Here is an 18,351-nt window from a genome sequence, read left to right as displayed (position 1 = left end):
CTCTGGTCAGGTCTACCTCTAGGTTCCCAGAGAATGGCCACAAGTCATGTTTTGCAGGGACTTAAAAGGCAAAACCCACAATTCCTTGCCTATCCCATCAGATCCAATCAGGGGCAAGCATACATCCTGACACATTTCCTGCCTAATTACCTCCCGTCCACGTGTGATCAAGCATGTCCAGCACAGTTGATTCATACAGACTAGGGGAATGAAAACATGTGGCTTGTTATTTCCCGAGAGCTACAACACCCACATTTCAGCAAGTTTTCTGGTCCCTTTGCTGGTGGAGCTTACAGGTTACTTGGCTCTCACAACGGTTGATTATACAGCACTGGATGGTGTTTCCATCTAGGAAGGCTCGAAGTAGCTTTCTTAAAATTAGGCACGGGACATGGTGTTAAATATTTTGAGCTAAATTATCTGTAGGTGTGATAAGAAATTGGAATGAATTTTTGCATTGTGATTTGATTGGAATTTCCTGTGTTTCTTAATTAGGGGATCATTTATTACGTCACAGCCTCCTCTAAGTTAGAGGAGTGGCTTGCGAACGAGACAATGCAGGAAGGACTGCGTCTGTGTGCAGACCGAAATTATGTTGACGTGGACCCGACTTTTAACCCAAACATTGACGAAGACTATGACCATCGTCTGGCAGGCATATCTCGGGAGAGTTTCTGTGTGATTTACCTCAACTGGATAGAGTACTGCTCTTCCCGGAGAGCAAAGGTAAGCTGTTGCGTGGCCTTTGTATCTCTCTGAATCCAGATTTTCACAGAATGGGAGAATATCCTATTATTGTGAGTCAGTTTTTCCTGCACTTCTCAGATCCTCTGGGTTAGGCAGCATGCCTGTGTCAGAATGAGCCAAACCAGCTCTGCCAAGGCAGCTCAAGAGCGTCCTTTTCTAGCGGCCTGCTGGCATTTGTTTTACTGTAATCCTTCTAAATAGCCTGCTTGTGCAGCCGTGACTGCTGCTGGAGAGTGTAGACCTAGGACTTTCAGTACGAAATTAGGTAAAATTCAACACTTTGAAAATAAAGAGTGTTTTAGGTCTCTCCCAGGAAACTCTGATTCCGGAAATCCAAATCATAGACCTAAAATAGGAATCTCCCCATGACATTGATGCAAGTGTTTCCCCATGCACACGTCAGGACAACTTGTCCTGCCCTAAAGTAAGATGAAGTACAGACTTTCCAACTACTCTTTCTTCTAGGCGTATAGCACTGTCATGTCCCTGGCCAGCCCTGCAAAACCACAGACCCCAAGACTGGCTAGGGCTCACTGTCTTCTCAGGGAAGGTCTGTGGAGCTGAGCACCCAGCATCCTGTTTACTTGGTATCCTGGAGTTAGCAGTGCCTGACAGCCAGTGTCTGTGGCTTTACCAAACCCGTTAGCCCTTCCCAGCTGTTTTCAGGAACCCTGCCATCTTAGCATCTTGGTGTCAGTAGGAATGGAGTGCCTTTGTGCCCCTCTCTGAGTGGCAGCCTTTCACTTTACACTGAAGTGCAGCGGAGCACATGCTGACGGGAGTCACCGTCCTAGAGCAGTGAGGAGTAGGCTGCACACCCTTCTAGGCGGGCCAGCCAGGGACGTGCCACAGGCAGCTAGGTGGTTCATTTGTTTTGCTTTTTTTTTATACATGTGACATGCCTAATGGGTTTTTGCCCAATGTTTTCAAATTTGAAGGGCATTTGATGCATGTGGGCATGTTGTTATAATATCCCTTTTGTGGCTTGGACAGGATTGAAGTACATTATTTTCTTACTCAGAAATGGCCTCCATCCTCAAGTACTCTCAGGTTATTGGACATTTGGCCATAGCTTGAAGAAATCCTACTAAATGCCCATACACCATATATTCAAAAGGCTCGCCTTGGGGGCTGAGAAGGTAGCTCAGCATTTAGTGCACTTGCTGTCCTTCCAGAGGACCTGAGTTTGATTCCCAGCACACACGATGGCTCACAACCGTCTGTAACTCTAGTTCTGACCTCAGGCATGCCTGTGGTGCACATATATATATGCAGACAAAATACTCATATACATAAAATAAGCATTTTTGAGGCCCAGTTCTGATCTGGGTGTCCCCAACCCCTTCAGACAGCCCACTCCGCCCTGGATATATTCTACCCACTGTATACAGTCCCTTTAGAATAAAGTTATTAGTGGTATTTTCTAGCCATATCTCCCTTCTGCTATAGTTTTTCTTTAATCAAATCAAAATTGTTCCCATCTCCTTAAGAGCAAGAATTCTGCTCCCATAAATCCCTTCCCAGAAGGACCTCCTCCTAGAAAAGCCCTCTAAACTTGAAGATGCGCTGGCTCCGAGCTCAAGGACACTCACAAGTGTGGCAGGCCTCTGCCTCATTCTCTCCTCTCTCCCTCTGAGACAGTATCCCATCAATAGAACTCTTCTCTGACAGTAGAGTTCAGCTCTTCCTTTCTCTGTCTGCCTTACCCGTGGGGTCTTTTCTGATTTGTTACATACCCACAAAGCTTCCCGGTATCTAATGTTCTTTATTTTAAAGCCTCTAGATGTGGACAGAGACTCTTCCCTGGTGACTCTTTGCTATGGACTCTGCGTTCTGGGCCGGAGGGCTTTGGGAACGGCCTCCCACCATATGTCCAGGTAAAGAGGCCGCTCTGTTTTCCAGAAGGTATTGGGAAGGGGATGGGGCTGGAGAGATGGCTGAGTGATTAATAAGAGCACTAGCTGCTCTTCCAGGAGACCTGGGTTCAATTCCCAGCTCACATGGTGTCTCACAACTGTCTGTAACTCCAGTTTCAGGGGATCTGATGGCCTCTGTGAGTACTAGGCAGGTGTGTGGTACACAGATTCACACGGAAGCACAGCACACATACAGTAAACGAGCATGAGAATCTCTCGTGATGTAAACTAAATGTGTTTTGTTTGACTACTTGGTTGTGTTTTGAAACATTCATTTTGGGATATTTTACTGCAAAGTTTCTGAAAATTTCATTTTTCTATAAATGTTTTTGCTGAACATCTTATGTTGTAGTAACTAACTGGCTTTCAACCTCCCACTTGAGAATAGCTACTAATTGTGACAATTTAATGGACTTTGAGCATTTTATAATCACTTTGTAAGATTTGATTGGTCTCATATTTTATCTATTTTTCTAATAAATTTCCCTGGTTTGTTTTCCTATATTTATTCATAATCTTTGTCTATATCATTTAGTGTAATGTGTATTTTAAAGGAGTAGTTCCTACTTTATAAATGTCTCTGGTTTCATGTTTCACACGAGATTCCTTCATTTCCCTCGCTACACAGGCTCTCTCCCATTGTCTGTCTCTGCGAGCCATTTCCCTGCTTCATAAGCAAGGCTCCCAGGCAAACAGGACCCATTTCCTGGGAGTCTCACTAAGGAGTTCAGACTTCAGTTTCTGGAGTCCCAGACAATTGTGATGCAAAGCAGCTAGGAGATTCAGTATCATGAAGACCTCTGTCAAAATATGTGCCGTTTCTCTCCCCCTCACAGTAACCTGGAGTCCTTCCTCTATGGACTGCATGCCCTGTTTAAAGGGGACTTCAGGATTTCCTCAGTCCGAGATGAGTGGATTTTCGCTGACATGGAACTGTTGAGGAAAGTTGTAGTACCTGGAATCCGTATGTCCATTAAACTCCATCAGGTAAGAGATGAGTTGGTTGTGTGTTTTTTAATTCATTTCAGAGGTTTGCTGATACTTCATGGTTTGATTTCCATGCTGTGTTTTGGGGAACCTTTGGAAAGGCTCTCATCTGAATCTAGGAAAAGCCTGACTCCTAGCAAGGCGTTAAATCCCAGAAGCCTGAACCCATGTTTCTCATAGTAACGGTAGTAGTGAATTTCAGTATTAATGTCCATCACCATTGATAATCTAAGAGCCGTGGCAAACTGAAAGGAGAGGGCTGTACCCCTGAAACGCTTGTTGGATTTCATGTGTTTGCAGTTCCTGTCCCCAGCAAACACCTGACAGCCGCAAGTGCCTCGTGACTCCTGTAGGATGGTATGCTGCTGCCTTTTGCTTGGTGTGTCCCCGAGCGGCAGGCAGTCAGGACAGGCTCAGTGGTCACTGACAGTACTACTAGGGAGTGCAGTGAAAATTGGACCCCAAAATGTATTTGCAAAGCCCTGGACCCTTTGAGGAACATGCTGTGGATTGTGTGCTGGCACTTGTTCCTCTGGTCATGTCACTCAACTGTGCTTACAGATCTGCGGTTTGAGACAAGACTCGGTACATTTAAAAGAGAAGACAGTGTCCAGGTCACTGGGGCGGGGAGTACTGTCTAGGGATTCAGCTAGAGTCTCCTGCACTCCAGGCAGGTGCTCTGCTGCTAAGCGCTATCCTCAGCCCGCTCTGAGAGACAGAGAAAGGTTCCTTAGGTTGTCCGGGCTGGCTTTGAACTAATGAGCGTCCCGAGTAGCTGGGATTACAGGCTTAAACACAAGACTCCGGCATAAAAACTTGCGTTTTCTGTAGTTGGAGCCAGTGAGAAGAAGCATTTGGACAAGACTAACACCTGCAGTTAGCGTGCCTGACAACGTGGTCGGTCCTACTGCCACTGTCAGTTCCTCTCATCCCAGTAACCGGTGGGTCCTACTGCCACTGTCAGTTCCTCTCATCCCAGTAACCGGTGGGTGGAGGGGCCACAGTGTGCGAGGTGTCGTGTCTGTGGTCCAGGCCAGTGCAGAGTCGTTAGGAGTGCTCTTATCCGTCAGGCAGGTCACAGACTTTATCTATAGGTTCTGCAAAGGCAGAGCTCTTAAGAGATTAATCCGTGGAGCTAGAGAGAAAGCTCAGCAGTTAAGAATTCATATAACTATTTTTTTTAAAGATTTATTTATTTGTTATGTATACAGTATTCTGTCTGCATGTACGCCTGTACACAAGAAGAGGGCACCAGATCTCACTACAGTTGGTTGTGAGTCACCATGTGGTTGCTGGGAATCGAACTCAGGACCTCTGGAAGAGCAGCCAGTGCTCTCTACCTCTGAGCCATCCCTCTAGCCCCATACTACTCTTGACAGAAGACCCAAGTTCAATCCCCTTCACCCACAGCAGGCAGCTCACAACTGTCTCTAACTCCACTCCAGGATCTGACATGTACAGGCACCTGCACTCGCATGCACATCTGTACACAAACGTGTATATTTATATATACATAAGCAAAAATAAAATGAATTGAAAAAAGATTTTCATTGTAAAAGAGATGAATCCCAGTGTTGGAAGCTGTGTTGACCTGGGATTACCATTTGTGAACTTTGAACCTGGGAAGCAGTTCTGCCCCCATTGAGTTTGAGTCTTGCTACATGTAAAGGTGTTATCCAGCCTCCCTGGCAGGTGAAGGGAACAGGGAAGGGAGGACAGGCCACTGTTAGTCTTTGTCACTCAGGTGCACAACATCATTTTCATAGATTGCACCCTGAGGGCTGGCTTTTTACTCCTCCTCTTCCCTGCCAGACATGAGCTGTAGTTACTGGGGTTGAGCTGAGATGCGTATATGCCTGCATCAACCTTCTAGCTATGTGCAAAAGCAAACAGTAAGACAGCTGCATTTCCTGAATAACATTAGATCTGAGTTATGATTATTTTGATGTGTATCTTTAATCCCCTGTTAACTTGGAGGTTTTAAAAGGGATGCTCCCTTTGTCTCGTTCATGCTTCCTGCCTCAGTCTTGCAGACAATAGATGGCACATGTCCATCGTAGGGCTGAGTGGTCATAGAGACAAAGAGGCTCTTGGAGTGGCACTGGAATACCGAATCTATGTACAGTCACATGTAGAGGAGGGGCAAGGGTAGGATAATTGGCATGTTGCAGCTATTACAAATGTGTGTCTTTATAGAAAGTTTATTTAGCTTATAAAGAGCACAATGTAGAGACCTTTCGAGGCTCTTAACTTGTGTGTGCAGGTCAGTGAGACGGCCCAGTGGGTAAAGGCACTTGCTGCACAAACCTGAAGACCTGAGCTCAGTCCTGAGAGCCTATGACAGGGTGGAAGGAGAGAACCAACTCCACAGAGCTGTTTTGTGACCACTACATGCATACATACTATACACACACAAAATTATAAACTTTAAACATGTGTAAATAAATATGTGAAAACTACCTTGAAAGAGGTAAAAAGACAATTTATGAAACTTGGAAATGATGCTTAGTTATGTAAAGCCTTGGAGAAAGTGTTGGTTAAAGAGCTGAGACATGTATAAAACAGTAACCCAGTTAGTAGAACAGTAATGCGCATGTTCATAACAGCACTCATATGTATAATAGGAAGTTAAGCCCATTTGTAAGAATTTTTGCTTATTATCCTAGAACTTATTTTCCTTTTTTCCAAAACAAAACCAAAAATCTACATGTGCTATTTCTGTGTTTAGGACCATTTCACTTCTCCAGACGAGTATGACGACCCCACTGTGCTCTATGAAGCCATTGTGTCTCATGAAAAGAACCTAGTGATAGCCCACGAAGGGGACCCAGCGTGGCGGAGCGCAGTGCTCGCCAACTCCCCCTCCTTGCTGGCTCTGCGGCATGTCATGGACGACGGCACCAATGAGTACAAGATCATCATGCTCAACCGGCGCCACCTGAGCTTCAGGGTCATCAAGGTGAGTCTGCAGCACAGGCCTGTGACAAGGGAGATTGGTCAGGCGTCTTAATCCAGCCTCCCAAGTGTGGTTGTTTATACCTTGCTTTATGAACACTCACTTTCAGAATTCCCTCCCCCCTGTGAGGTTTTCTTAGATGCAATAAAGCCTTTAGTTTGTTTAGTTTATTTCAGGGCTGGTGGACTTTTATCCATTACATATGAAATCTGAACAGTATCCTTCTTTAAAAGCCCGCACTTGGCAGGCAGTGGTTGTGCACATCTTTAATCCCAGTACTTGAGGAGGCAGAGGCAGGTGAATCTCTGTGAGTTCAAGGCCAACCTGGTCTACAGAGTGAGTTCCAGGAAAGCCAGAGATACACAGAGAAACCCTGTCTCAAAAAGAAACAAACAAAACAAAAACAAAAAAAAAACAAAAAAAACCCACAGCACTCCACTGCTAATGAGGTGCTCTCCTCATTTAAAAGAGAATAGCAAAGCTTGTGCTTCATTGTGGTTCAAAGCTGACTGTAAGTGGTTTGTTCCTTAAATTCTCTCTCACCCTCTCTCAGTCTGCACACACGTGAGTGTTCATGTATGTGTATGTATGTGTGTAAATGTTTTAGGGGTTTAGGAACGTTGGTTTTTGAAATTAAAAGTTTATCATGATTCACTTTGATCTCTTTAAGAGTGCATGTGTGCGCGCACACGGCCGGCGTTCTGTGGAAGCTGGAGAACGGCTTTCAGGAATTGGTTCTCCTTCCACCACACAGGAGGGCGCCAGGGGTCACACTCAAGTCACCCGACTTAGAAGAAAATAGCTTTACCTGTGGAGCCATCTTGTCCACCACAAATCTTTATCTAGTCTTTTAATCAACCACAAACATCCTCTCAAATTGAAATATGTGTTGCCTGTCTTTTCCATCAAAACCATTATCTAGTGCACTAGCTTGGCAAAGGAGCTCATTTTACTTAGTTTCTAGAAGGTGTAGCAAGAGAAAGTCTACCATAGGTGCCTACTACTTAGCAGTCAGCTATTCAAGAAGACATTGACTAACTCCTTTCACAGTTGTGTTCATAGCTTTTCAGTTGGTCACCACACTGTGTCACCCATTTCTGCCCTTCCCTGTCCCGTAGGTGAATAAGGAGTGTGTCCGAGGTCTCTGGGCAGGGCAGCAGCAGGAGCTGGTTTTTCTCCGGAACCGGAACCCCGAGAGAGGCAGCATCCAGAATGCAAAGCAGGCGCTGCGGAACATGATAAACTCGTCTTGTGATCAGCCTATTGGCTACCCGATCTTTGTGTCACCCCTGACAACATCTTACTCTGACAGCCACGACCAGCTCAAAGAAATTCTTGGGGGACCAATCAGCTTGGGAAATATCCGGAACTTCATAGTGTCTACCTGGCACAGGTAGTGGGGTTGTGTCCTGGGCTGCTTTCTCTCAGCACTGTGTGTCAGCTCACCTAGGAAGCTCGTAGGGAAGATGGAGATGCCGGGGTGTAGTCCACCTGAACATCAGGAGGTAGAAATCAGCTGCTTACCTTCAGAAACCGAGATGAACCTTAGTCAGGCTCAGCTAACAGTGGAGCTCATGTACCTGTGGCGATGTCAGCAGAACTCTAGCTTTCCCTTTGCCCCTGTTCCTGTGTTTAACTTCCTCATTCTGCTGCGACATCTTGCCTCTCGTAAGAGAAAGACATTGGAACCTTGCATGTGGATTGCTTTCTTTGCTCCTGCACTCCTTCTCAGCAGCAGGGAGCACTCCACACAGCCAGTCGTCACCCAGATGCGGTTCCTGAGTGTGCTGGAGTATGTGTATTGTGTTTCCCTCTGCCTTCATTGTCAGGTGAAGCCTGACATAGGTATAGGTGTGTCATAGTTTGGTGGATGGTAAGGACAACTATAGGTTATTGTTCTCAGTTTCTATTTATCAGAGCACTAGGAAACAGAATGTGAGCTAGAGCTACAGACTCTTTGTGGTGTCTTTAAATTTTCCAAGGACTAGCCAGTGCTTAAAGACTCAGGTTGGGTTACTGTCTAACAGCATAAGCCAGAAGAGTATTCACAGGGTTTCATTTTCAGAAAGCCTCTGTTAGCTACAGTGCCTGCCAGAAACTGACCCCTGGGAGAGGTAGCATACAGATAGGTTGCTGGGACCAAGGGTGTTCGTGGCACAGGGTGTCCAGTACCAAACCGAGGTAAGCCTGCCCCATTAGGGCAGCTGTTAGTCTTCCTGTATTTAAAACAGCAAAAGCCAAACAGCAAGATGAAGCAGCGCTCTAGCAGCAGATCCCGCAGCAGTGTAGACAAACTGGGTCTCTGTGCTAAACAGATACTGGCAAGAATTCTGTTGCCAAAGCTTGGTGTGGTGGCTTATACCTGTGATCCCAGCATTCAGGGCACTGAAGCAGGAGGAGAATTTAAGAATATATACAGAGTCCTTGAGCAGCCTGGGCTATAGGATGCTGTTTCAGATGACAAAGATTGCTGATTCCAGCTGGGGTCCTGAGAGCCCAGCTGTTCAGCAGTTCTTCATTACACTGTATGGACAGTGGGTGCAGAACTGTAGAGTTGGTGGGAGGAGTTGGGACGCGGGGGAGGGGCACGACGTGCTTCTCAAGCCACTCTTGGGAAGGGGACTTGTTCCCGAGCCTCATTTTACCGTAATGACGTTGGGAGGTAGCTATGACAGTCCTGGTACCCCAGAAGAGTGGAAAGGATCAGAGGGTTGTTTGAAGTGATCCAGGGCTAATGCTTTCTACCTTGGAATTTGTCTCCAGGTTAAGGAAAGGTTGTGGAGCTGGCTGTAACAGTGGTGGCAATATTGAAGATTCTGACACTGGAGGTGGCACTTCCTGTCCTGGTACCAATGCAGCCACAGTCAGTGATCCCCACAGCACTGGGTCCCAAGGAAGCACTGGAAACCAGGGACAGGCAGCAGGATCAGGGCTGCACCCACCCACCACGTCGTATCCTCCAACACTAGGTAACTCAAGAAAAAGTTATGTTAGATGTTGGCCCCTTACCATGCAGCCAGCGTGTGTGTGTGTGCGTGCGTGTGTGTGTGTGTGTGTGTGTGTGTGTGTGTGTGTGTGTGTGTGAAGTAGGAGTGTGTATTGGTAATGGGAAGCATGGTGTTCCCTTGATATCCAGTAGTGCATTATAGCATTGTTACATCAGTCATTGATACACATGTATAAATCTTGTACTTCACTTGCTTTATGCAAAATATTACGGGTTTCTGTGCACACCTTTAATCCCAGCATCTCTGAGTTTGAAGCCAGCCTAGCCTGTAGAGTGAGTTACAGGATGGCCAGGACTATAGAGATAGACTCTATCTCCAAAAAAACAAACAAATATATATATATTACATTTTAAAAGCTAATAATATATGTTGTATTTTCTCTAATTTTTATCCTGTAGTGCTGTAGCAGGCTTCTTCTGACTTTACAGTATTTTTGTATGTAAATCTTTGTAATCACAGGGACTCAGTGTGACAGACCTTGTAAGTGACCTGATGTCCAGCCCTGAGAGTCTTTGCAGGAGGTTTCCCTAAGTGGGCATCCTCAGAGCCTTCCACTATGAGCTTCTCCTGTTACCTGCCTCTTGATAAATCTAGCTCGGGCACAGCCGTGTCCTTGTGTACTTGCCTCTCTCTCTCTCTCTCTCTCTCTCTCTCTCTCTCTCTCTCTCTCTCTCTCTCTCTCTCTCCTCAGTACTTTTCAGGCACACAAATCTTAGCACGCACTGTAGCACTGAGCCCTGTGCTGCAGCCCCCTCCAGAAGCTGCCCTTCCAGCCCTGCAGCCCGCGGCCCCTGCTTCCCACGCTGCCCCATCCTCCGCGGCCCCTGCCTCCCACCCTGCCCCATCCTCCGCGGCCCCTGCCTCCCACCCTGCCCCATCAGCTGCCGTTCTGCTCTCGGCCTCTGAGTTTGACACTTGGATTCCACATGGATGTGAAACCAGGCTGTGTTGTTATTTTTATTTTATGTGTGAGTGAGCACATATGTGCAGTGCCTGTGGAGGTCGGAAGAAGGGGAAGAAGGAGTCACATCCCCTGAAACTGGAGTTACAGATGGTTGGAAACTGTTAAATGTGTGCTGGAAATCGAACCCAGGTCTATGCAAGAGCAGCCAGTGCTCTTACCTTCTGAGCCCACACAGTGTCTTTAAACATTTCTGATTCTGTCATCTCCAAAGTAACTTATCTCATTTATTTTTTTTACATTCTTATTTGTCTGAAATATTTCTGTAAAAAAATATTTTAGCATTTATTCTAACCTTAAATCCAAATATTTGCTGTAAATTATTTTTTTCTTATACCGTAGAATTTGAATTTTAAAAAGCTTTTAAGAAACAACAAAATAATTTTATAGAAATACAAGAAAATAGATCTCAGGTATTTATTTCTTTTTTGTAACCTTTAAAGTTTTAGACATAAATGTTAAATTCTGTAAAGTTATGGAGTGATTGCTGAGGGAGACATTGAAGAAAGCACAGCACGCAGCCCAGGTGTGGCTTGTCTTCCGCTGATGGGGGCTGTCGTTGCTTCCTGCCAGGCACTAGCCACAGCGCCCACTCGGTGCAGTCCAGTCTGGTCAGACAGTCCCCAGCTCGAGCCTCCATGGCCAGCCAGTCATCCTATTGCTACAGCAGCCGACACTCGTCCCTCCGGATGTCCACCACGGGGTTCGTGCCATGTCGGCGCTCCTCCACCAGCCAGATATCTCTTCGAAACCTGCCCTCATCCATCCAGTCCCGCCTCTCCATGGTGAACCAGATGGAAGGCAGCAGCCAGGGCGGCACGGTCTGTGTGCAGCACGGCCTGCCCTCCTCCAGCAGCTCTAGCCAGAGCATCCCGGCCTGCAAGCACCACACCCTTGTGGGCTTTCTTGGGGCAGAAGGCAGCCAGAGCGGAGCCCCTGAGGCCCAGCCGGGCAGCACCTTAAGTCCTGCCAACAGTTCCCATGCCAGAAAGGGAGAGGTGATTTACAGGGTCCAGGTGAGCAGGCCAAGAGCCTTCCTGCTGCTTCGCTTTTGTCTGTTGTCTTGTCGAATGGGGAGCTCCTGTGAAAATGTCATTTACTTAGGTGAGGGATTGGAGCACTTTGCAATGTTGGGGAAATTTTTCTGCCAACTTAAAAACTGAGAGAGGAAGTTTGTCCAAAAGGAATTGATTTGGGGCTGTTTAGATTTTCATTCTTTAAAAAAAAAAAAATCCACAGTAAGCAGTAAAGAATTTAAAATGCAAAGAGTCCTCTGAGAGAAATTTTGCTTAGTCTTAGGTTTTTTCATCATCTAGGGAAAATATGAATTGAAATATGTATCTGTCTAGATTGTGGATCTCAGTCAGATTCTGGAAGGGATCAACCTGTCAAAAAGGAAGGAGCTTCAGTGGCCTGATGAAGGAATTCGGTTAAAAGCGGGGAGAAACAGCTGGAAAGACTGGAGTCCTCAGGAGGGCATGGAAGGCCACGTAAGTTCCCCTTTGGTTTGGGCTGTGTCTGCTTGAGTCCTTACAAAGCTGCCCTGGGGGCTGAGTGTATGGCGCCTTCGTGGCCTAACTGCTCCTTTTGTTCTGATTACCAGGTGATTCACCGATGGGTGCCTTGCAGCAGAGACCCAGGTACAAGGTCCCACATCGACAAGACAGTGCTCCTGGTCCAGATTGACGATAAATACGTGACTGTGATTGAAACTGGGGTGCTAGAACTGGGGGCCGAAGTGTGAGCCTGCGCTGCACCCCTGCGCTCCTTTCTCTGGCTTGAGAAAGTACGGTTGCCGAAGTTCACCTGCAGGGACCGCCTGCCCTTCACAGCAGAGACTTGAACAGCGGCTTGGTTAAGCGCCTCCAACCCGACTCCTGTCGCTGTCTCCATCCCCAAATAAAGCTGAAATATTTTTTTAAGTTAGCTGCATGAAAGGCAAAATTCTGTTGGGGCCTGTCTGTGAAAGGCTCTCTATGCATTTATGCTTTAACCCACAGACTCTTGTCTCTAACTCTGAGCTCATATTTTTCTAATTTCATTGCCAAAAACAGTTGCCATGGTTTTTGTCGTAGAAAATGAAATCCATTGACCATGATTTTTACAAACAGATCCATGTGGGAACTCTGGGTTCGACACCTAACAGTATAAAAGTTTAATGTACAGTGAGGAAGATGATGGGTAGAGGTAGGTTTATCTTATTCCTTGAAAGCTAAAAACTTTAATGAAAAAAAAACTGCACTAATTTTTTACAGCAATGCACTAAATCTGAGATTTCTCAGAACATTTATTTATATATGAAAATAAAATACCATTATTTAAATTGCCTTCAGGATTAGCCCCTCCCTTTCCTGACACATAGCCAGCAGGAGCTGCTGTCCCCTTTCTGTTAGTGTGCTGGACTCTGGAGACACACACATAGCTTCATCCCTGATGTTTCCCAGAGCTGGTGACCAGAGGTTCGGCCTGGCGAGCGCCACCGCCAGCTGCCCTGTTGCTTCTGACGTGTGCCGCGCGCTCCTCCCAGCTGGTGGCAGGCTCTGTGGAGTTGCTTCTGGAACATGCTTTTGCTTTGCAAGAAGATGAAGGCCCAGGAACTTAAAGGATTTGCCTTTTATTTGAAGAGTTCCTAGCTCTTGAAGTCATTCACATGAAGTTCGGTTTCTCAAGTAAAATTTTTTCAAACAAAATGGTCTATGTGGCACCGTTCTTGTCCTGCTGTCTCAGCAGATCTGCACTTTGCTGCTTCTGTGTTTTTTCTATTACTTGAATTTATTTCCTGTAATTTATAGTGCATACCTGTCATTTAAAATATTTATAACTGTGAAGTTGACTTAATTCATATGTTGTCTCATAATTCTGTTGGTATTTTTAGGAGCATGTGTTCAGGGAAGTGTGTACCTTGGTTAACGTGCGGCTGCGTGCGAGCTGCAGTTTAATTTCACTGCAACTTTAAGCATTTTCTAAATGCTTTCAAATCCCCTTTGTTTTAAACTCCAAAGAAAATTGCCCGTCTCCTGAGCACCTGGGAGCCGCCATCTGTCTCCCCATGGACAGACGGCAGGAAGAAGCCGGTCTTCCAGCTGAACTGTGACCACTCCACAGTGTGGCACTGGCCAGTTAACTCAGGGGCTTCTGTGGGAGCTGAGAGGAGAGAGCTGTTGTCCCCACTGACTAGGCTCCTGGTCACAAGTGTCCTGACGGTACAGGAGATAGGGTGAGAGCTGACAGCAGCCGGGAGGTTGCTTCTAACCCTGTTGGTTTTTCTCCTTGTTATTTTAAAAATCAGTGGTCATTCAGAACCCAATGTGCCTTGTACTGACATTTCCATAGACTTCAAACTTTGCAAACTTTATTGTTTAAAAATATTTGTCAAATGACTTAATTGAACCTTTTCAAAAGGAGCCCTTTCTATTTCTAAACTGACTACTTTCAAGTGTATTTTCCTGCTCCCGTTGCTCCATTCTGTTAGCTCGTGTGCGCAGATCCGTGCTGTGCGGTATGTTCAGTAGTGGTGATCTTTCTGAAGCTGGAAATCCAGCCTGTCTGTCTGTGTTGAAAACTTCCCAGCGGAATTGTGCTCCCAGATACTTGTGTGTTCCCTGTTCAAAAATGGGCTTGATCTTTTCCTAGGTGGAGAAGTGGAGGGTGTGCAATCTAAAGGGGAGACGATCCGTCTTACCACAGAGAAAGCATCAGAAGATGAACTTTAGGTGGTTTGGCCAAAGGTCAGAATTGTATTTATGCCTGGTCCCCCTCATAACTGTTAGGTATTATATGCTCTGAAAGTAGGATTCCATATGTAAGACGGGGTCCTGTATGGAACATGTGCATTGATTTGAGAAAGTTGGACATTTTTCTTGAAATAAGATGTTGTCACCATATAACTTTATTAAATTTATAAATTAGGAACCCAAGAGAAGTCTTGTTTTTAGTTTTATAATCTAAAACTGGTGACCTTAAAATCACTTTTCTAATTACATCAGGGGATAGTGATAATTGAAGATTTGTGTTTTAAGATTTAATTTATTATAGTTTTTTTTTCCTCCCAGTATCCACCTGGATAGCAAGCTAGTATTTTAGATTTTCTGCCCAGCCTTTCTTCTCACTAAAGTACAAAATTCCAGCATACTTCAGTGCTTTTAACTAATTTTGCAAGTAATTAACTTTCGATTTCCTTTAGATACAACTGTACGAGTGAAGTCCCTGACTTTCTTATCTCGCCCCACTTTGAGAGGACAATCCTGGAATGGCCTTGATTTCATCTTCAGTGACAAAAACAAAGTCTGTTTTGTGTCCCTAAACTGGGGCCTCCCTTTCTGCGCCATTTTCAGGAGCTGATAAGACTTTTTGCTAAGGAGCTTTACTTTTTTGTCCGTGAGTCTAGATTACCATGCAGTGATGCTGCATTTGGGACTGGGGAGGGTGGTGATTGGGGGGGGGGGGACTTTACAAGAAGACAGTAATTACTTTCGAGGTGAGGGAGCAAGAGTTCAGTGTTCTGACTCTGTCTCCGCTAGCAGGGAATAAAGGTCCATTAGATTGGAGGTGTTTTGAAAAAAATTTTTTGCAAGTATATTGATGATAATTCCAGTCTTTGAACGAGAAGATAACAAACAATATTTCTCTCTTGAAAGACACCTAGAGAGTGACTCTGGGTACTGACTGTCAAGCAGTGCACATGCAATCTTGTAGGAAACGTAACTCACTATGAACACTTTGGAGATTAGTTTATATTTCTGTCTCCTATCAAAATAGAAAACACAGCTCACACTTGAGCAAGGGACACATTGCCTATGTAAATTCTGCCCCGTTTCCTGCCAGCACCTTTATGCCTCCTCAGCCTAGAACTTACACGGTGGTTGCTGTCTTGAACAATTCATCAAAAGCTGGGTATCTAATGTTTGCCCAGTGCCTAAAATTGTCTCTCTTTTTAGCTAAATTTCTAGCATCCTTTGTTCTAAATATGTAACTCGGGGGAAAAGGTGGTGTGTGAGATCTCTTTGAATTTCTGTTTACTAGCTACTTAAATACAAACTGCTGTCCAGTTTAATTGCTCTTAGATTTAAAACACTTCCTCATTGATACAAGCAGATTTATCTCTGGGTTTCTATTTGTAGGTCATCAGTATTCTTTCTCATCTCTTTAGTAGTCGTGTAAAGTCACTTTGGACACAGACCCACTCAGCTTTTCCTTGTGGGACAGTACTGTTCAGATAGGAGCAGTCCCTGCTAGAGGCATTTTCTGTAACTCCAAAACCAATGGAGACACAGTTAAGACTCAAATAGTGCGTGGAGGTAAATTAGATACTGCAGTGTATGTATGTTTAGGTGGTATGAATTTTAATGTGTTGGATAGGAGGCATTTTTAAAAATAAGTGTTTAAAGCCAGCCCTTTTCTTCATTTCTCTTTCACAATCATCTAGTTGATGCACACCCAAGCCGTCTCGGTTGAAACGCGTTGCCTATTCACAAGCTGTAGTCGGAAAGCGAGTGGTTATCAACTAGGTCCGGAAGGATCTACCCTTGCTTGAATACGGAGGTCTGTTTTGTGATGAGGCACCTCCCCGGAGTCACCTGTCAGGAACCGTGTGTGAGCTGAGGATTTCTTTCTTGCCTAGGAACAGCTGTTCTTTCTGCACTGGGGCAGACGCTCACCTGTAAGCTGAACATCCTGATGTCTGCTTTGTGGACTCAGCATAGAGGTGTCTGGGGAACTCAAGCTGGTGGCCATGTAGGCTACCCACAGCTCTGACGTCACGCCACACCTATTGTATAGGCTCTCCCTTCATTATGATTCATTGGAACCGATAGGAGGAGCAGAGGTCCTCCGACAGGTAGTGAGGATGAATCCCTATCACCTGCACACTGGCCACGGAGGATGCGATGGCTGCTCCAGATGACCCTTGGGTTTGGTGTGCTTGTCTTTGGACAGAATTCTCTGTATTTGAAGCTTGAGTCTGAAATCAGAACAACAGAAACAGGGAGGGTCGTATTGGCGTGTGCTTTTTTTAAGCAACAGGTTCAGTAAGTTGTCAACACTGGTTACGTTAACCCTGTGCACGCCTGGCAGTGAGTTCCGCATGAGGTGAGGACAAGGGAGAGGGCATGTTGGGAATAGTTGCGGGTGAGTGGGCCCGTGGGAGGAGTGTGGCTTTGCCTTTTCTGATCATGGGCTCTCAAAGGTCATTGCCATCACTGCATTCAGTATACCAGAGATAAGGATATGACGTGTCCTTGCGTGTGCGTGTCTGTGCGTGTGTGAGTATTACTGTAAGCAGCTTGTAAACACTGCAGTTGTTTAAAATGGAAATAACAGCCAAGAGGTCTTTTGACATATATTGATCAGAAAAAAGACAGTATTGACCATGGATAAAAACACAGGAAATAAATTTTTTTTCATTTTGCCTTCTGTCCATTCTTTGTCAAGTTAAGAAAAAAAAAGTAGAATACCGTATTCTGTATATTTTTGAAACCACACTTGGTTCTGAAGTAGTTTTAAGCCTGTAAACATGGTTTTGGCTTACACCAGATAAAAGTACACTGTGTTTCCTCCCTCTGAGTTAAATATTACATGTTAATGGTAGAACATGTCAGGTGATAAGCATGCACTAAGTCAGAATGCAGAGGGAGAAAGGAATCTCAGTGTACGAAGGCTGTGCACTCACAAACCAGCGTCTTCACAAGTTCCTCAAGATGCAGGCATGTGTGCAGAGGATTTGCATGCTCTGGACGAGGTCCTTGTGCGGCACTTCAGCCTCTGAGAACCAGTTGAAGCCAGGTTATTCACTTTCTGCACCAGAATCGCCAAGAGTTTGCTCCCCTCTCCTGGCACAATGGTCTGTCTTCAGAACAGCATAGGTCTATAACAGGAAACCTGCCAGGGAAGCGAAGGAAGGAAGGGGTCCTCTTGAGAGTCACACTCATCTCGGAGTTGAGGCCTGGGCTGTTAATAGCAGACGTGCATCCCACGAGACCTCCACCTTTCTTTTAGTGCAGTTCACTTAGGGGTTTTCATCCCAGATGATGTAAGGATGCTTTACTGGCTTTAACCTTGTGGGACCATCTTCCCCTGAGATGAGCCAGGTGAGCCTTGAAGGGTCATGTGAGTGTGGTTTCCTGAATACTCAGCCAGTACTTGACATAAGCTGTGCCAAAAGGGGAAAGTCGGGTTCATGGTTCCTTCTGTTTCTGAGAATATTGGGTAGGCACATACTTACTATTTATTTTATGTATGTAATAATATTAACTGGCCTGCCTGAGAATACACCAGGTCTCTGGTCTCATCTTGAAACCTGTTCATATCAAAGTCAGCATCCCGGATATCCCAGGGCTGAGGCTTTGCTTCAGAGGAGGGAGTGGTTGCCCGTCTCCTTTTGGTGTCTTTCTCTGGGGGCACTAATTTTACCCTGTGAGGGCTGGAGGAAATGCAGGGCTGAGGAGAAAGTTGACCCACCGTGCCGTCGCCACACAAGCTCCCACCAATCCCACAGCAAGTTCATCGTACCCCGCGCCTCTTCAGAGTTGCTCCAGATGCAAGGGCTAGGTCGGGCCAGTTAGTAATTGCAGGCTTCTCCTGGGGAAGATCTGCCTCCAGAAGTGAGCACCCTTGGTTGAGGGTACTTACTGGGCAGGGACTTAGTACAGTCCAGGGAATGGGTGATTCTTCGAAGAGTCCAGTGGCTCACAGCCTCCATGCCAGAGCCTAGAGAGAAGGGTTACTTAAGAGTTCTGGACGGGCTGGCAACTCTGTTGAGCAAGGGACATCGAATATTTT

General features: G+C 45.7%; 1 protein-coding gene across 7 annotated transcripts in view; it reads left to right on the top strand.

The window, feature by feature from the left end:
* Pcnx1 (pecanex 1) overlaps window positions 1-16,982 on the top strand; it is a 145,354-nt gene extending 128,372 nt beyond the window's left edge. For 6 of the 7 annotated variants that reach the window (XM_075948287.1, XM_075948286.1, XM_075948285.1 and 3 more), the window contains 10 exons: window positions 496-726; window positions 2,524-2,624; window positions 3,500-3,650; window positions 6,379-6,609; window positions 7,725-7,999; window positions 9,370-9,575; window positions 11,149-11,591; window positions 11,925-12,065; window positions 12,179-14,952; window positions 16,001-16,982. In XM_075948287.1, the coding sequence (XP_075804402.1) occupies window positions 496-726; window positions 2,524-2,624; window positions 3,500-3,650; window positions 6,379-6,609; window positions 7,725-7,999; window positions 9,370-9,575; window positions 11,149-11,591; window positions 11,925-12,065; window positions 12,179-12,319 (1,920 nt within the window). In that variant the 3' untranslated portion in view covers window positions 12,320-14,952; window positions 16,001-16,982. The remainder of the gene's footprint in view (window positions 1-495; window positions 727-2,523; window positions 2,625-3,499; window positions 3,651-6,378; window positions 6,610-7,724; window positions 8,000-9,369; window positions 9,576-11,148; window positions 11,592-11,924; window positions 12,066-12,178; window positions 14,953-16,000) is intronic. The other variant, XM_075948282.1, reaches the window with a different exon arrangement.
* The last annotated feature ends 1,369 nt before the right edge of the window (window positions 16,983-18,351 follow it).

Source organism: Microtus pennsylvanicus, chromosome 14 (genome assembly GCF_037038515.1).
Source record: "Microtus pennsylvanicus isolate mMicPen1 chromosome 14, mMicPen1.hap1, whole genome shotgun sequence".
NCBI lineage: Eukaryota > Metazoa > Chordata > Mammalia > Rodentia > Cricetidae > Microtus > Microtus pennsylvanicus.
The sequence above is the reverse complement of the archived record's forward strand: the minus strand, read 5'-3'. Positions and strand labels throughout refer to the sequence as shown.